The 16,686-nt window shown below is 34.4% G+C and overlaps 2 protein-coding genes across 4 annotated transcripts; both read left to right on the forward strand.

The window, feature by feature from the left end:
- The first annotated feature begins 1,390 nt into the window (after positions 1-1,390).
- On the forward strand, positions 1,391-9,173 carry LOC115971083 (autophagy-related protein 18g-like). 3 transcript variants are annotated; one of them, XR_004087224.1, is made up of 10 exons: positions 1,391-2,007; positions 3,170-3,628; positions 4,097-4,534; positions 5,025-5,270; positions 5,389-6,225; positions 6,305-6,462; positions 6,599-6,651; positions 7,362-7,495; positions 7,745-8,269; positions 8,555-9,044. XR_004087224.1 is itself a non-coding variant. In XM_031090771.1 (9 exons), the coding sequence occupies exons 1-9, from the start codon at positions 1,816-1,818 to the stop codon at positions 8,557-8,559; spliced, it is 2,994 nt and encodes a 997-aa protein (XP_030946631.1). In that variant the 5' UTR covers positions 1,396-1,815; the 3' UTR covers positions 8,560-9,173. The 3 variants fall into 3 exon arrangements, 1 of the variants encoding a protein (XP_030946631.1); XR_004087225.1 differs by having other exon boundaries at positions 6,608-6,651; XM_031090771.1 differs by lacking the exon at positions 6,599-6,651 and having other exon boundaries at positions 1,396-2,007; positions 8,555-9,173.
- Positions 9,174-12,318: 3,145 nt separating this feature from the next.
- On the forward strand, positions 12,319-15,212 carry LOC115969874 (histidine-containing phosphotransfer protein 1-like). The gene is made up of 6 exons (XM_031089509.1): positions 12,319-12,609; positions 12,983-13,113; positions 13,251-13,319; positions 13,535-13,606; positions 14,406-14,478; positions 14,868-15,212. The coding sequence occupies exons 1-6, from the start codon at positions 12,547-12,549 to the stop codon at positions 14,898-14,900; spliced, it is 441 nt and encodes a 146-aa protein (XP_030945369.1). The 5' UTR covers positions 12,319-12,546; the 3' UTR covers positions 14,901-15,212.
- The last annotated feature ends 1,474 nt before the right edge of the window (positions 15,213-16,686 follow it).

Genomic DNA, 16,686 nt, shown 5'->3' on the forward strand with positions numbered 1-16,686 from the left:
AAGCCTAAGTTCAATTTGTTTTGTTACTTTTGTATCGAGCCTTGGTTGTTCACGAGCTTGTTCATGAATAATATTTTTTACTCGAGCTTAGCTCATTTATTAAAAAGCCTAAAACTAAAGTTTAAGTTTGGCTTGTTTATAAACAAACAAACATGAACAAGCATTTTATTGAGCTAAGCCCGAGCTGCTTATAAATAGCTTGGTTCATTTACAGCCCTATTTAGGACATAATAACTTCAATGAAAATTATGATTAAAGACTTCTCAATTATCTAAGAATTACTTTATGGTTTAAGAATTTGTTTTTTTTCTTTTGTTGTTGGTAAGTATGGTTAATAAGTTATAGCCAAATATGGTATGAAAATAATCTAAATTGTCTGGAACTCTGGATTATAGTTGAAGACAATTTGGTTACTTAAAACACCCAACAACAAAACATAAATACCAACAATTACATTGTAATAATGACACCATTGTGTCCCTCAGTTGAATCAAGCAGCCACATGCCAAAAATGTCATCATTTTTGTCTCTTTTAGGATCTTATTTGCAAAAAAAAATAAGGTCATTATGAATTCATTCATTGACACACATTAAGAACAGAATTCTTCGAATACAAAAATGATCAAAAACGTCAACAATTCCACGTTAGGGTATGTAACATAGTCTCTCAAGTAAAGCAAATTTCCAACCCAAAAATGGTGTCACCTTGACCCAAAGTTTGGGCAAAGTGGACACAAATGATATCATTCTGATAATTCATCACTAAATTAGCCCTGCATTCTAAACTAAAATTAAGGCAAAAAGTAGTGATTAATTACCGTATTCTAAACTAAAACACCTGCCAATGACTGAACAGCCCAATCACAGCCCACAGGGCCACACCTTCCACGCCACCAATATCATTATCAACTATCATCGGTGTAGGCCCATTTGTGAAAAATAAAAATTAAAACAAAAAATAAAAAGCATTAAAAATCCAATTGTCCCATCGCAATAAATGAAAAGAAATTAGCCTTATCTATGATCTCATATAACATTAATTAAAGTATCAAAATCCTCATATATATAATACTATTTTTATTAAAAAATAAATTAATTTTTTCCTTTTCTATAATTTTTATATAAAAAATACTACATGAAATATCCATTATATATATATATATATATATAAGTAAAACTAATATTTAAGAATTTTTTTTATAATAGTTTTTATAAAATTATAAAATCCTAAGTGGTTGTGTGAGGAAAAATCCTAAGTGGTTAATTAGCTACGGCATCAGAAAAAAGATATTCTTTTTTAAGCGCCGTTGTATTTAACTCCAACACCACCATTTTCCTTAATCTCCGGCATTTGAAAAAAACAAAAAACAAATTAAGCAAAAAATATAAATTGAAATTAAAAAAAAATGATGAAAACAAAGAGTTAAATTTTCAGTGAAGAGAGAGAGATAGAGAAAGAGAGCGAAAGAAAGCGAGAGAAAGTACAATGAACTTAGATTGAAAAAACTCTCACAGAGAGAGAGAGATTTTCGGTTTCGAAGTCAAACCGAAAAGAAACGGAGAAGAAAATTTTTGTTTGTTTGTGTATGTGTGTGTGTGCGTGTTGCGATATTTTTTTCTGTCGCGCTGAAGCAATCGGATGAGATATCCGATCGTCAGCAGCGATCGGAGGAGATGTTCATCGTCGGCGGAGGCAGAAGTGGAATTAGTTTTACCGTCGGAGGCGGTGGTGGAGGTGGCGGAAGGAGGTGGAGGACCGAGTAGCTCCGGCGAGTCGGTGGTAGTTGTTGTTGTTGTAACTGTAACCGTTACTGTATGGTTGTGGTGAAGATGAAGAAAGTAAAGGCAAAGAACAACGGTTTGTTACCGAACTCACTCAGAATCATATCGTCGTGCCTCAAAACAGTTTCCACCAACGCCAGCACCGTCGCTTCCACGGTTCGCTCCGCCGGAGCTTCGGTTGCTGCTTCCATTTCCTCATCTTCTTCCGAGGATCACAAAGATCAGGTTCATATCTCTTTGATTTTTCGTCCTCTGTGTAAATTTTAGTCTTAATTTGATATAAGCCTCAAATTTTGGTTCTGAATTAGTTAGATTATAGTGTTTCTGTGTATTTGTATGTTTAATTGTATCACAGAAATTTATTTTTAGTTTAGAATTGAAATTTTCATGATATGAACTTAGAGCAGTTGTGTTTAATTGTTAGTGCTGAGCTTCTTAGTAATGCTTAGGTATTTGACTCAGCTATATGGTGCTAGTTATGAAAATCGAGGCGCCGAGTGAATTTTCTTTTGTTTGGTGATGGTTTACTGGAAAGATTGGTGAAATGTGAGGAAATGGAAGTCATTGGATTGGTGTTTTTGAAGTTGATTGTATCGTTGTGTGTTTCAGTTAGCTCAACTAGTAAGTATAGTCTTGTTTTGTCAAATGAGGGACTTGGGATTGAATCTTGCCTGCACAATAAAGAAGTGGATTGTGAAGTCTTGTGTTGTCAAATGAGGGACTTGGGATCAAATCCTGCCTACACAATCATTATGGAATGGACGCTATCAATTCAAATATGTGGATTATTTGGAGGGAGCATAATGGTCGCATTTTTGACGATCAGGAGCATTTGGTGGATCAGCTCATAGCATTATTTACAGGGACACTGTTTGACTGGTCTCGTTCTTGGGGATTCACTTCTAGTGATTTCATTCCATTGTTCTTAGCTTCTTTTCTTATTTGTACATAGTTTGCTTTCTTTCTTGTTTGTTTGAATATATTTTTGGTACTTCATTCTCCTTTTATGAAGTAACCTTGATTAATAAAATTTTTCTTACCTATAAAAAAAAAAATTGTTTGAGCTGGATTTGAGATATAATCTTACTTTGTGAAAGAAAAACTATTTGTAAACGTTTCTCATTCGTGCAATTCTCTGGACTTCTAATTTTATATGATGGTGTTTGGTACTTTCTTTTGTTTTGCATTGTATCAATAATAGTACACAGTGCTTTATGATGTGTGTTTCCCCTGGCTTATGTGGACTGGATTTAAACTTGTTAAATGTCTTGATTCTGAAGACATTTTGTGGTGTTCAATTCTTGAGTCTAACTTTATGGCATATGCATCTGCTCCCCTTTTACTAAGATTGTGTTTATGAGAATGTGTTTCTTTTTTGGGTGAACAGGTAACCTGGGCTGGCTTTGATAGGCTTGAGCTTGGTCCGTCTGTCTTCAAACAGGTTCTCTTGCTTGGTTATCAGAATGGGTTTCAAGTCCTTGATGTGGAGGATGCCTCTAACTTCAGTGAACTTGTTTCGAAGCGTGATGGCCCGGTTTCATTCTTACAGATTCAGCCCTTCCCTGCATTGAATGATGGTTATGAAGGATTCAAGACATCATATCCTTTATTGCTGGTTGTTGCGGGTGAAGAAACCAATGGTTCAAACCTTGGTCAAAATCGTAGCCATTTGGGTGGCAGAGATGGTAATATGGAGTCCCGATCTGTAAACTCAGCCAACTGTCCTACTGCTGTCCGGTTTTACTCCCTTAGGTCTCATTGCTATGTTCATGTCCTGAGATTCCGGTCTGCTGTGTGTATGGTTAGATGCAGTCCTCGAATAGTAGCTGTTGGTCTGGCAACGCAAGTAAGATGGCTTGATCTGTGACATTTGGTTGACTACACAAGTCTAGAAGTACAGATATCTCAGTCAAAAGATATTTAACCATCCAATATATTTTAAATTTTGTATCTAACTATTTATATCTGCCTTCAAACTCTCAACATATCTAACTGTGGTTGAGTTTGACGTGAGAACCCCCATACATTTATCATGAGTCTGCAATCTGAATTTATTTTTCTGCATAATTCTGCTGCTGTTAATGATATAGGTTCAGGCTGTTAATGAAGTGATGCATTTCAGTCAGTTCTTACTAGTTGGTTTATATTTTCTGAGTCCTTTGTGGTAGTCAGATCTTATGAAGACGAAGTAGATTTTTACTCTGTAGGTGTGATGAACTATCATGATATCACTCTATTGAAGGCAGCATCCTTTGTAATATAAGGATTATTTTTACCACTCAATTGACTAAATCTTTTTTATATTTGGTGGCAGATTTACTGCTTTGATGCGCTCACTCTTGAGAACAAATTCAGTGTTCTCACCTATCCTGTTCCTCAGTTGTCAGGACAGGGGAGCAGTGGGGTTAATGTTGGTTATGGTCCGATGGCTGTAGGTCCAAGGTGGTTAGCTTATGCTTCCAACAACCCACTGGTGTCTAGCACTGGTCGCTTAAGCCCACAAACCCTCACTCCTTCTCCAGGAGTTAGTCCTTCAACATCACCTGGCAGTGGTAGTTTGGTGGCTCGCTATGCAATGGAGTCTAGCAAACAGTTGGCTGCTGGAATTATCAACCTGGGGGACATGGGATACAAAACTTTTTCTAAATACTATCAAGAACTGCTCCCTGATGGATCTAACTCTCCAGTATCACCAAATTCAGGCTGGAAAGTTGGTAGGCATGCAGGAGCAGATATGGATAACGCAGGGACGGTTAGTATTTCACTCGGGATATGAAGTATTTTAAGTAATTCATCTTATTTTATGAACATCATTGATCTCTATGTTGGGGCCCTAATAGTAAAGTCAGATAGTATGGTGGAAATATTGTTTTCCAACCTTGTTGTTTTTGGTGCTTGCATCATGCTGGATTTCCTATATGATGATATAAAACTTATGTTAAATGCTGGAAACCAACTGTCTGTTTTACTTTAGGGATGTAACTTATTGGTTTTCTGTCTAAACGTATTGGTTCTTTCTTATCATATTATGCAAAATTTTCATGATATTGTTGACCAGAATTTAAAATTTAAATTTGGAGTGAAAACTACCAGGAGAGAATGACTAATGTTAACTTCTTTCTTATTACAAGAAGTAAAACCTTAATGATTCATTTAATCTATAAACATGACAATGTCAAAAGGAGAAGAAAAGGAAGAAGTTTTATGACTATGTGAAATTCAGTTACAATGTTTGATTGCAGGTTGTTGTGAAGGATTTTGTTTCCCGAGCTGTCATATCACAATTTAAAGCGCATACCAGTCCAATATCTGCACTATGTTTTGACCCTAGTGGGACCCTTCTGGTTACTGCCTCAGTCTATGGGAATAACATAAATATATTCCGGATAATGCCATCTTGCACACGCAGTGGATCAGGTGTTCAAACTTATGAATGGGGTTCTTCTCATGTGCATCTTTACCAACTGCACCGTGGAATAACATCAGCTGTTAGTATACATTCAATTTAAAGATGATTATTGGTATCTAAGATTTGATTTTCTTCTAAGGCCTGGATTCTTGTGAGTATTTATTATATTCCTTTTCTTGTGTTTATTTATTATGCAGATCATCCAGGACATTTGCTTTAGTCATTATAGTCAGTGGGTTGCAGTTGTTTCATCCAAGGGTACCTGTCATGTTTTTGTTTTGTCTCCTTTTGGTGGTGATGCGGGTTTTAGAATGCTTAGTTCGCAAGGTGAAGAGCCCTCCCTCTTTCCTGCTGTGTCTGTACCTTGGTGGTCTACTTCATCTTGCATCACCAATCAGCAATCTTTTCCACCGCCACCACCTGTTGCCCTCTCGGTAGTGAGCAGAATAAAATATAGTAGTTTTGGATGGCTTAATACAGTTAGCAATACTACTGCTGCAACAGGGAAGGTTTTTGTGCCATCTGGTGCTGTTGCTGCTGTTTTTCATAATTCATTATCTCAAAGCCTTCAGAATTCTAACTCAAGAGCCAATACCTTGGAGCGTCTGTTAGTTTATACTCCATCAGGTTATGTAGTTCAGCACGAACTTCTGCCATCAGTTGGGGTCGAAGGATGTGACAGTGGTTCAAGGACCCAGTCAGCTTCATTTGTACATATGCAGGAGGATGAGTTAAGAGTGAAAGTTGAACCTATTCAATGGTGGGATGTATGCAGAAGGTCTGATTGGCCAGAGAGAGAGGACTCTGTTTCTGGTACCAATTTTCATGGACCAGATGCTACTGATGTTATTCAAAATAAATCAGGTTCTGGAGATAACTATGGAGTGGATTTTCTTTACATAAATGATGGCATCAGGGGGAAAAGTATGGCGAGGACTTATTCTGGAAAGCCTCACGAAAAATCTCACTGGTACCTGTCTAATGCAGAGGTGCAAATAAGCTCCGGCAGGTTACCAATATGGCAAAAATCTAAGGTATTTCTTTTGTTAAAGTTGCAATGCTCATTATCTTCTTCTATATTTTGGATGTCATTTCTTTATTTCATTGTTATAGATCTGTTTTTACACAATGGATTCTCCAAGAATTGATACAGTTGCTGGTGGAGAGTTTGAAATTGAAAAGGTCTCCATTCATGAAGTTGAAATAAAGCAGAAGGAATTATTGCCTGTTTTTGATCATTTCCTTAGCATAAAATCAGACTGGAATGGCAGGTAATGATCATTTATTCCATACTTCCATTCTGGTTTTGGTTCCTCTTTATTAATTGGTTTTTTGATTCTTGCCATAAAATTTTGGACTTTGTATCTTTGTAAAATATTCTGATTAAAATTGCTTTTGAGTTTTGAGCCTGTCTAGTGTTGGAAGTGGGCGATACTTCACTGTAATGTTAATTGAAAAAGGCATGTTACTTTAACCTTTTCAGAACTTCTATTAAACTGTTTTATTGTTGTGTTGATGTTGTTATTGCAAGAGAGGAACGGGTGTTGGATAAATTTTACTTTTACATTGAACTTGTAGGTCTAGGTGTCACGTTGTTCGTCCATATTTTCATTGATACCAAACTACTTGAGATTTTTTTTTCTACTGGAGTTAATTTTATATCGATAATTATTTTTGTAGCTACAACCATACTTTTCCGTACAATATTACATCATAAACGTTATGGCTTGGATGCTACAATTTACAGTAATTTGGCGATGTAAATGTGTGACCCTCATCCTAGGTTCGATCCCCTCTAGGAGTTCCCTTGGATTATCTTATACACCAGTTCTTGCAGGTGGGGTCAAGTATCTGTGGTTTACTCCCTAGAGGTGGGTCCAAACTCCAAAGGGTCCTGCCTTGGTGAGGTGCCACTTCATCCAAAATAATAGTAAAAAGTAAATGCGTGATCTTAGGGTCTAGAGGCATTTGCCAAGAAGGGTTCCATGTCATGTTGACTCTGATGTAGCATAGAATTATGATCTGTCAGATGCTATCAGAATATGTCTAACGTCATAAAAGTCTTATCATTTTTCTGACTTCTGCTGAGACTGTCTGTGTCTGTGTGTCTGTTATCTTATGCTGATTGTTTGTGTTATTTATGGAGTAATTACTTGGTTGTTTGATTCAGAGGCCTTTCCAGTGGAGGATATCCTAATTCTACATCTGCAGAGCATCATCCAGGTGAAGGCAAGATCACAGAAGAGACTGTCATCTGTCACTCAAAGCCAGCATCACTTAGTTCGACTGAAAGCTCGGATGGGGGTAAGAAAGACGGGCTTTTTTTTTTTCTTTTTTCTTTTTTATTTTTCTTGAAAGATAAAATGATATTTAGACTTCATCCATCAATATTGCGCTTGATTGAAAACAATCTATGTCAAACCACTGAAATGTAATGCATGATGTGCAAAATAGCATAGCCAACATGCAGTTCTGATTTTGTCTTTTACTTCAACAATTGAAGTCCACTTGAATACGTATTTATTTAATTTTTACGAACAAAATTCCTGTCAGGTTCATCAAGAAGAATTGAGAATTTTCCTGACTTCGATCAAATAAATAGTGAGAAGTCATATGCATACAGTTGTCAAACTTTGAATGAGATTTACCCGGAAAGAAGACCCCTTTTTGAACCTTCCCTATTGAAGCAGAACTCATCGAATATTGTACCTGCTCCATCTGAACATCCAAAACCTGTTGATTCTCAAGTTGACAGTTGTGGAACAAGAGATGCCTCATCTCCAAACGCTGGTGGGATTGGGATCAGTGAAGTCTCAGTTTCAGGATCTGACCAACATGCTTCTAATCTGAATATTCTTGAAGAAGGGCATACAACTGTGCACTATCCTGCTGTAGATTTTGGACCATTAATTCAGGTGGGGCACTTTGAGGTAATGCAGGACAATGGGTGTGATGGGTTAACTGTGGTCGATACTGGTGATGTTGATAGCAGCAGTAACCACTGTGAGAGGGAAAAGCCAGGGGAGGATGGGGAAGATGATGAAATGCTTGGTGGCATATTTGCCTTCTCTGAAGAAGGTAGAAACCTGAAACTATTGTCTCTCTGATTGTTTCTTTTTTGATAGATATGCGATAGAATTTGAAATCTGTGGCATTCGTTCTATGATAATTGCTCTTTATCATAAGGACAAAACACCAATGGGTTTATATTTGGTGTAGGTAGGATTTGAAGTTTGAATCAAAATCTCTTATTCAACTATAAGAGACTTTACTGGTTTAGCTAACCGGAACTCACTTGGATTTTATGACTACTAATTATGTGCAATTGTTCTCTTTTCCATTTTTTATCATATATTTTTGCAGGTTGATGCATAAATTATGGAAAGCTTCTGGGATTGCGCCTTTTTATGGAGTCATCTCATTAAGATGAAGAGAAAGTTCCAATAAGGCCTTCTAGAGTGGGGATGGTGTAGAATCTTTTCACAATCAAAGTGTAATGCAGTGTAAATAAGGAGTGACATGTTGGCAACACATTAAGCAAGTGTTGGCAGCGTATGTGATTAATCTCTCTCTCGCTCTCCCTCTATCTCTCTTTCTCATGTACATTCTGTAGATGGAAATTCATAAATTTGTGCAGGGTGCTAGTTTCGTTCAAGGGGGGTGAGTTTAAAAACTCTTTGGTAGAGTTTAATTCGGTCTTGAAGTTTCAGGGTAGACCGTATGTACAGCCGAATTGGTGTGAACAGGTTCTCTCCAGCTGTATAACTTTTTAAATTTTCTTCTGGAGGTAACAGAGTATGGAAAAAATGAAAACAACATCGATTAATGGACATTGTATTCATAGATGTTTTAATATTTCTTCTTAATAGCCGGTGGAAATTGCATACCACAGCCATTAGAATGTGTCCGAATTTTTTGTGCTCGAAAGATGACCCTTAAATTAAAGTGGTGGGGATGAGGAATATATCTAATGTTGTGTTTATTTTTCTAGAAATTTAGCTTTCTTTTGCAGGCCTATATGTTGAAACCGTTTAATTAAAATAGATATTGAAATAATATTAGTCAATATTTGTTGTTACAAAATCTAATCACCTTTTTTTTTTAGGGTGGAAATCTAATCACTTATTTAGAAAAGGATGGATAATATTTTAAACTCTATAGTGGAGCCATTCTTTCTAGTTTCTAATAAGAACTTTTTAGGATTTGGGGGGAAAACATGTGAAAGCTTTGGCTACAAAAACCTATACAATGCACTGAAACTAAATTTGTTTCTTCTCTCTCCCTCTCAAAAAAAAAAAACTAAATTTGTCTCTCATGATGAGGGCCATTTAGCTCAACTAATTGATACATTTTTTGTGTTTTTAACTGAGACATTTGCAAATCCTCTCCTGCTCAATTTTCAAATTATTAAAAATAAAAAATTGTCTCCCATGGCCTTAATTGAAAATTAATATGGTAAATACGTTATACGAGTGAACAATGGTGAGGCTAAGAAATGTAATAAGAAAAGATGGCGTGTTTCACGTTGAGGAAAAATGCAATCAAAGGGGAAAGTCCAATATGAAACACGCCATCTAGCTCTTGCCTCTTGGAGGATTTCTTGTGGTCTACTCCCAAGAGTTTTTGAGAACCACATATTGGGTTCTTATTTTTTGTGGATTGTCCAATCCTGCATGTGGATTGTGGTGTGCAGCATCTTCCAACCAAAGAATTGCCTCAGTTACTTTATTTAAGTTATCACCAAGCCTAGGTAAAAACATCAGGGATGGCAACAGGGCAAATTTAAAATGAAGCGGTTTCAAATTTCAACATTAATAAGTCGGTTAGTTGAAGGCATTTTGCCATTTGTAATGAAGTGATTTCAATTTCAAATCTAATATAAATAATAAGGTAGAGTTGAAAGATAAAGGAAGCCTGGTAGAGAGAGAGATAGAGTTTTGGAATTATAATAGAATGGTATAAAAATAATAATTTATAAATAGGATTGTATAAAAGAATATAACATGTAAGGAAAAATATAAGGCAAGATGGGTCAAGTAGAACTAGAATATAACATTTTTATCATCTCTAATCTTATTGGCACCCAAAAAAAAAAAATATATATATATATATATATATATCTCTTTCACAGTCACATTACTAAATACTAGGACAATAAGGTATAACTAACTACTATTCAGCAAAAAAGATATGATTAACTATTTTAGTTCCATTACTTCTGCTTTCAGATTTGGAACAACTCTGTGAAAGATAAGATACCGATTAAAATATAAACTTTGCTTAGATGAGATTAGAATATTGCTTGATCTTAATGCTTGCTACTTCTGCTAGAATTTATGCTATCAATCAAAGAATATCCCCCCTTTTTCTGTAACTACAACTTCTCTACGGATTTTAATAAACTTTGTAAAAGACTTACTACTTATAATAGAATTTATGTTAGCAAACAAAGAAGATCTTTATGGTTCTTTATATCATTATAAAAAAATTGTTGTTCTTTTTATCTAAATGGAAATCCATATTATTTTTTATATAATAAAAAGCTCACTAAATCATGTTAGATGGAATAAAAAATTATAGACTTCCTTCTTTTAAAAAATTAAGACGTTTTCATTTCAGCAAAAATTTATAGATATGAGAACAAATAAATAAAAATACATATTTCTCTATTCATTTTTTACTTTTATGATAATTTACTTGGGATTAGCAGAATTTTAAAACAACAAAACCAACTAGTTTCACATTGCAGGAACAACATTAATTGTTATAATAAGTGGAGAGGGAGATTTTCCTTATAAAGGAGAATAAGCAATTGCCTATTCATTTATTACTTAGAACACTTCTACAATTAAAAATATTTAAGTAAATCAACCAAATATATAAAATCAAAGAAAAACGAAAATTTCACATATAAATTTCAACTGTAGAATAATAAATAGAAACTATTTGTCTAATTTTTAGTGTTTTACTCTATGTTTCATATAGTATGTATAGTATGTTATGTATTTATTTTTTTCCCTCCACAAGTGTGAACACGTCAACTTTTACTTTATATTTAAAATATATATATCATTTGCAGATTTGGTTGTTAAATTATTATTTTTTTTGGGGAGAAGATTTTTGGTTGTCAAAACTTAAAATGTTTGATTAGCAATTAGAAAATCCAACTAAAGAAAATATCCACGCTGTTATCTCCAAATTCATGCATGTCTTTCGGTTTTATTTGGAAACTAGTAAAATGAATTATGGTTTGGTCAGAAAGGATGATCTCAAAATTCTTATCACGAGTATAAGAAACATAAAGAAAAGAAAATTGACGATGAAGTTAAAAGAAATTGTCAAATTACGGAAAATAGAGACAAAGAAGGGGAAAAGAGGAGATTAAGAGAGGTCTTATTAGGAGTTCGGAACTTCAAAAATTGAATAAAAATAACAAGTATATAAATGAACAGTTGATAAGTGATGGTGACAAAGTCAAAAAGATATTCGAGGAGACAAAATGTTTTATTGAATTTTTTTTTTAATTCTTCCAAAAATTTTAAAAAATGGAGTATATCTTTAGAAGGGTATTTTTATTTTCTTCATAAATATGCTTATGTGAGACAGCAAAAAGTTGTGACTTTATCTTGTGAATTATAAAGGAATAAATACTATTTAATTTATTGGCTTATGATGGACTTATTTTTTCTAAAAATCACATAATTAAATTTAATTAGAAAATTTAAAACAAAACACAGGTTGAAGCTGTACTTAACTAGTTAACTAGTGTTAACTATTAAGTTATAAATTTTTTATGAGAAATGTTAACAAACGTCTTTAGAATATTGGTTTAGAAACTATTTTTAAAAATACTTTATGAGAAAATGATATAGCAATTAAGTTTTTTGAAATTTTTTTATATTTTTTATAAAAGTGATATTAAAAAAATTTTAAATATGATTTATTAACAATTATCCTAAAGACACCAATTAACTTAATCCGTATTTTATTTATATTTGTTAAAAGAAAAAAAATGTAAATTGCAATGTGAATAAAAAATAAATAAATGAAATAGTAGTAAATAGGTTTTAAGTATCAGAAACCAAAATAGCTAAGTTCCGAATTACTGTCATATGCTCATATGAGTTATATCCCCATTTATGGCAAGTCATTTACTAGAATTCCCAAAACTCTCCTTGAACGTTTTCCACGGGAAACAGTCCTTATCTCAACATCATTGACCACTCTTATACTGTATCTATTTAGTCAAAACTCAGAGATTATAATAAGATCTGCTTCATCTTCACACTTAGTTTTCTGGGTCAGTCTCTATTGAGTGGTAAAGCTCAAAGCTTTGAGCAACAAAAGAAGCCATCATGGATGTTATGACACAATTGCAGAGACAGTGGCGTGAGCACACAGCCTATCTACGTAAGGAGGTCAGTTTTATTTTTTATTTTTTGGGTGTTTGTTATTGGAAATTGTTCAAGATATGATTGTGTGAAATGGATCTCTAGGTGGGTTTGTTCTGTTTAAGCCTAATTATTTGTTTCTTGGGAAAGTTTTTTTTTTTTCTTTGAAAGGATAAGTTTTGATATATCAGATGTTACCCAGAAGATAATTGAAGACATGCTGTGAATTTTCCATGTTGAAAGACTTAATATTGATCAGAATATATATATAGGCTTGAAAAGTAAAAACTTTCCTTGAAAATTAGCCTATTTTGCAATGAAACAAATAGAATATGTACTAGTTTCTTTATCTATTTGGGTTGATAGAGGAAATCTGATGGGTTTTGTTGGTGATTAAAAGGGATATTTGGATGACCAGTTTGAACAACTTCAGAAATTGCAAGATGAGAACAGTCCAGATTTTGTTGCTGAGGTTGTGTCTATTTTCTTTGATGATTCTGAGAAGCTCCTCAACAATATGGCCAGAGCTCTGTGAGTACTTGTTATCTATGTGGTTGATTTTGGAAAAAGTTTGTTTATTACCCCTTTTTTTGGATAAAAGGAAATATTTCACTAATAGAAGAAGGGTTTTTTTTTAATTTTTTAATTTTTATTTATTGCGTTTGTAGAGAACAGAAAGTTGTTGATTTTAAACAGGTAGATGCCCATGTTCATCAGTTCAAGGGTAGCAGTGCCAGGTATTTGAGGGTTTTCTCTGTTACTCTCTATTTGTTTATTGCTGCATCAGTATTAATATTAGGGTTCTTGGAAGAAACTGAAACTGGACCTGTTTATGTTTGGAAATTAAGGTTAACTCATGTAGAAAATATGGTTTTGTATCTGCTTTACTTATATATTTATCTTTTTATGTTTTGAAGTGTTTGATTACATTTGTCTTTCCTATGTCTAACAGCATAGGTGCAATGAGAGTTAAAAACTTGTGCATTGAGTTCAGAAATCATTGTGAGGCCCAGAGCCTTGAAGAGTGAGTTCATCTTCATTCTTTTTTCTCCCCCATCTGATGTAATGTTTCAGAGTTAAACCAATTTCTATTTGATGATTGTCTACATAAAACAGCTGGTTCTGTACATCTTGACTCAATTATGTTCAAAATCCTAAATTCCTCGATGTGGCTCTAGCAAATTTTTATATTAAAGAATCTTGGAAGTTTTAAATGAAGAATATAAATCTAGTAAACAAGATGTCCAAATTTATGTGACACACTTGCCATCATAATTTTGTTAGAGAATAGCTAAAATGATCCAAACGTTCAATATTAAGTAGGTCTTTAAGAAATTGTTTTAGTCTTCTGACTCTATTTGTTTAAGTTCAAATAAGGAGATTTTTTATTTTGGTTTATTCAATATTTGGACTAGACTTAAGCATTCAGTTTTTCTGACATTAATTGGCATTGACTTTTCACTTGAAATCATGAGGGGCCATTTTCATATGAACCTTAGAGATGCTCTTTGATGGAAATAAATAGAAGTAAACTGTAAGATATTTTGTATATGATTTTGGTCTTCTTGAATGTTGTCATGATTAAGGTAAATCCCGGAAGAACTTCATATCCCTTTACTTTTGTTTGTATTTCCGGTTTGATTTTAACCAATAGCATTTGTTCCATGATAATTGTAAATAATTACTAGGCTAAGATACCTATGGGCTTCACATTCCATTTTATAGATAAAGGATCACTTACACAAATCCTAAACATGATGAAAGAGGCTGTGACCATGATTATTGCACCAAAGTGTGAATGACTCAAGATTGTTTTGGTGCAGGTGTGTTAGATGTTTGCGAAAACTGCAATATGAGTACTCTGTACTGAAAAATCAGCTCGAATATTTATTCAGGGTAAGTATTAACTATTAAGTATTAACTTCCATTCAAGTGAAGTGGTGTGTGTTGTCAGAATTATTTTTATCATTAAGTGTCAATGCTTGATTCATGGGGAAGATAACCTTATATGTTTAAAATAAGCATTCAAAATTTCAAATTATCATCTATGTTGAAACTCCACTTTTTGGCCTTTTACAACCCTTTTTTTTGTTGGGCATCTAATATGTTTCTCCTCACAATGGGAGACAGCTTTGAATGCTTCCTTCTAATGGATGCTCAATAACATCTTTGAGCAGTAGCTTTGGCTAATTATCTAGTTTGTTTAACCATTAGCTTGTCAGTTTTGGTGGTAATAGTGTTGTTATTGTAAAATCTTATTATTTCCCTTTTGTTGGTCACTGTAGCTCGAGCAACAGATCCGAGCTGCTGGCGTGTAATGGTGATGTCATCTCCTATAGGCAGAAACGAGTGGATATGAAGGATTGATGTTATAGATAATCTATATTTAGTTTTTGTGATGTTGAAATTAATCCTTCTAGACTTTCTGGAGGATTTCTCTAGTTTTATGTCTAGAGCTTACATAACTGGAAAGTGCTAATGTGAATAAATATACCTTCTTTATACAGAACATACAGTTTCCTTTTGCTGTTCCTGTTCACTAGTTGAAATTTTTGTATTGGTTGTTTAGATGGTTGAAATTTTCTGGTGGTTATTCTTGCTACCTATTAATGCTAATGGTTAATTTTGTATTTCTTTCTTTGATGGGTTAATATGAAGTTTAAACAAGCCTCCAAAAGTTATAGGATCATGTTAGCAGTTTAATTTTACATAACCGCAAAATTCTATGAAGGTGATAATAACAATTTCTCTGTTGGTTCCTTGCTAGGATAGTGAGTCAATTACCTCAGATTCTTGGATATAATGATTGACCTCTAGTTTTAAGGTCCAAAAGAATGGAGATTTGATTCAGAAAATTCTCTAAAAGCTATTTTAGAACAATCACAGCAACGGAGCTAAATAGCTATTTTAACTCCACCAAAACACAAAAAACCACTATCTAGCAGTGGAGTCATAGCTAAATTTTTTTAGCTTCATTGCTACAGTGCACATCTATCTAAATTTTTTTAGCTTCATTGCTACAGTGCACATCTATAGATAGATGTGCACTGTAGTTGAGAACTAAAAAAAGTAATAATATTTTATTAAATTTCTCTCTTCTCTTTCATTTAAAAAATATTTTTTCTTTCTTTCTGTTTCTCTCTCTGGCTTCTCTTCTTTAAGGATGGCAAAATGTACCGGATGGCAAAATGTACCTAACCCGTGGGTACCCGACCCGACCTAATCTGTTTAACATTAGGATCAGGTTTGGGTTTTCATTAAAAAACCCGAAGCGAGTTTGGGTCGGGTCCGGGTATTAGGCATACTCGGCCCGAACCTGACCCGTATATATAATATTAAAAAAAAAAAAAAACCCAAGTATAAATACTCACTTTTTCAACCCTAAATCCCTTGGACCCATTCTCTCACCCTCTCATTCTCTCCCAAGCCGCCTCCCATTCTCTCCTTCACCCTCACTCTCACTCTTACTTGAGCAAGACTACTACTGATCATTTCGCCGATGCCGTTACTCCTTGCATACCTCACCTCGTCGGTGCTGTTCCATTCTCCACCTCGCTGGTCTTTCCTCCCTGCCTCCTTCACCTTGCCACAGCCTGCAGACACCGCTGCTCCTCCCTCACCTCACCAGGCCCTCCTCCATCTCACAAGGCCACAACTCTCTCATCTCCCTCACCTCGTTGTGAACTTAAGCTTTTGCAATGAAAATTGTTCTTTTTGTTCAAAGAATCAAATTTGTAATTTCTAGTTTTAGTGCTATTTTGGTTGAATAGGATCGGCTTGTTTGATTTGATTTTGTAAGGTCTTATTATTCGGACCTAGGGCTTGTATGTTAATTCTTGTTTTTACTTTTGATGTGGGAAAATATTGTAACGAAAAAAAAGGGTTTCTGATCTGTTGGTTGCTGAGAAAATAATGAGTTTTCTTCAGTGTTCTTTTTCCCCTCCTGTTTGGTTGCTGAGAATGCTAATAAAATCAATATCAGGCAAACATTTTTTTTTTTTTATTAGGCTACAGAATAGGCCCTAAAGTACCACTGCCCAACAGGGCCCATGGAGCCCACGGGGGTAGGTCTAGGCCTCGAAAAAAAATTCGTTTAGTAAACGG

The sequence above is a fragment of the Quercus lobata genome, chromosome 12 (genome assembly GCF_001633185.2).
Source record: "Quercus lobata isolate SW786 chromosome 12, ValleyOak3.0 Primary Assembly, whole genome shotgun sequence".
In the NCBI taxonomy this organism is placed as follows: domain Eukaryota; kingdom Viridiplantae; phylum Streptophyta; class Magnoliopsida; order Fagales; family Fagaceae; genus Quercus; species Quercus lobata.

Excerpts from the sequence above, each read along its gene's own strand:
- LOC115971083 (XM_031090771.1), top strand. The coding sequence starts at position 1,816 with ATGGTTGTGGTGAAGATGAAGAAAGTAAAGGCAAAGAACAACGGTTTG. Across the intron at positions 2,008-3,169 it reads CCGAGGATCACAAAGATCAG|GTAACCTGGGCTGGCTTTGA; the intron begins GTTCATATCTCT and ends TTGGGTGAACAG. Across the intron at positions 4,535-5,024 it reads ATATGGATAACGCAGGGACG|GTTGTTGTGAAGGATTTTGT; the intron begins GTTAGTATTTCA and ends GTTTGATTGCAG.
- LOC115969874 (XM_031089509.1), top strand. The coding sequence starts at position 12,547 with ATGGATGTTATGACACAATTGCAGAGACAGTGGCGTGAGCACACAGCC. Across the intron at positions 13,114-13,250 it reads AACAATATGGCCAGAGCTCT|AGAACAGAAAGTTGTTGATT; the intron begins GTGAGTACTTGT and ends TTGCGTTTGTAG. Across the intron at positions 13,607-14,405 it reads GAGGCCCAGAGCCTTGAAGA|GTGTGTTAGATGTTTGCGAA; the intron begins GTGAGTTCATCT and ends GTTTTGGTGCAG.